We start from the raw sequence: 1,297 nt of genomic DNA, 5'->3' as shown, positions 1-1,297 counted from the left end.
TATATATTGTACTAAGTTGTGTGCTATATTTATTTCGGAAATCATCCATCTTCGTCTTATCCTCATATTGCATTATGTGAAGTCTTTTTAGTTAACTACTAGACTAAAGTCGCTTCAAGAGTCAAGACCAATTGCATAGAAATGATAGAATATGTCGGTCAATGAATAATATTGGGTTGCTATTGGGTAAATACAAATTCTAATGGGCCGAACAAAATTATTTGGTATATCCTTAACTTGGAATAATTTTAAAATTTACCCAACAAAAGAACCCGGTTAACGAAAGAAAGGAATATAGAAGGACGACGACGACGTTTCTCATCCGTACCTTCCTTCTTCTTCTTAAGCTTGCAACGGAGACGACGTGTTGCAATTTCATCACTACTCAACAAACTCTTTTCTCTTCGTCTTCTCTCCGTCGATAGTTTCGCCGATTTCGCAAAAACCCTATGGAGCTCCTTCGATCGAACTTGTCTAGGGTTCAGATCCCCGAACCTACCCACCGCATCTACAAGCATGAGTGTTGCATCTCCTTCGATACTCCGGTAAGCCTCTTCAATAAACCCTCCTCTCTCAGTTCGTTTTCTTCTTCCAGTTCCGAGTACTCGACTGCTGTTCTTTTTGTCGTTTCTTGTGGTTTTGATGATTCCGCGATGATGATTTTTTACAGAGATCCGAAGGAGGATTGTTCGTAGACATGAATAGTTTTCTTGCTTTCGGGAAGGATTACGTTTCTTGGAATTATGAGAAGACTGGGAACCCTGTTTATCTTCATATCAAGCAGACGCCTAAGTCTGTTCCCGAGGATCGTCCTCTTAAGAAACCCACTCTGCTCGCTATTGGTATTTTACAATGATTCCAATGCTGTATCTATTATACTGATTTTTGAACCAAAGAAAGGGAGGTTGATTTTGAACTGTTTATCAATTCGCAGGAGTTGATGGAGGATTTGACAACAATGAGCCTGAGTACGAGGAGTCTTACAGCATATTCATACTTCCGGATTTTGTTTCACTTCCATTTCCTTCTGTTGAACTACCAGAGAAGGTGTTTGCAATGTGTTTTTTTGATTTTAGTTGTGTTGTCAGAGAGGGTTTATAGCAAATACCATGGCATGTCTTTAGCTTTCTTTCTTTGGTATTTTGTATTTGCAGGTTAGGATTGCGGTCGATACTGTAGTGAATGCTGTTGGTGCTGAGCGGAAAGAGCAAGTTGCAGCTTGGACAGCTGAGAAAAAGCAAGTTAGTCAACATGCATTGACACTGCAGCAAATCAAGAGTGGCATTGTCATTTCTCC

General features: G+C 39.9%; 1 protein-coding gene across 2 annotated transcripts in view; it reads left to right on the top strand.

Annotated features, from left to right (window-relative positions):
* Positions 323-1,297, top strand: part of LOC104746478 (ubiquitin carboxyl-terminal hydrolase 14-like) — a 14,358-nt gene continuing 13,383 nt past the window's right edge. Inside the window, exons 1-4 of one of the 2 annotated variants that reach the window (XM_019237314.1) lie at positions 323-545; positions 671-842; positions 935-1,047; positions 1,155-1,271. In XM_019237314.1, the coding sequence (XP_019092859.1) occupies positions 450-545; positions 671-842; positions 935-1,047; positions 1,155-1,271 (498 nt within the window). In that variant the 5' untranslated portion in view covers positions 323-449. Of the gene's footprint in view, positions 546-670; positions 843-934; positions 1,048-1,154; positions 1,292-1,297 lie in introns of both variants that reach the window. The other variant, XM_019237315.1, reaches the window with a different exon arrangement.

Source organism: Camelina sativa, chromosome 15 (assembly GCF_000633955.1).
Source record: "Camelina sativa cultivar DH55 chromosome 15, Cs, whole genome shotgun sequence".
NCBI lineage: Eukaryota > Viridiplantae > Streptophyta > Magnoliopsida > Brassicales > Brassicaceae > Camelina > Camelina sativa.
Note: the sequence above shows the minus strand (reverse complement) of the source record. Positions and strands in the feature narration are given on the sequence as shown.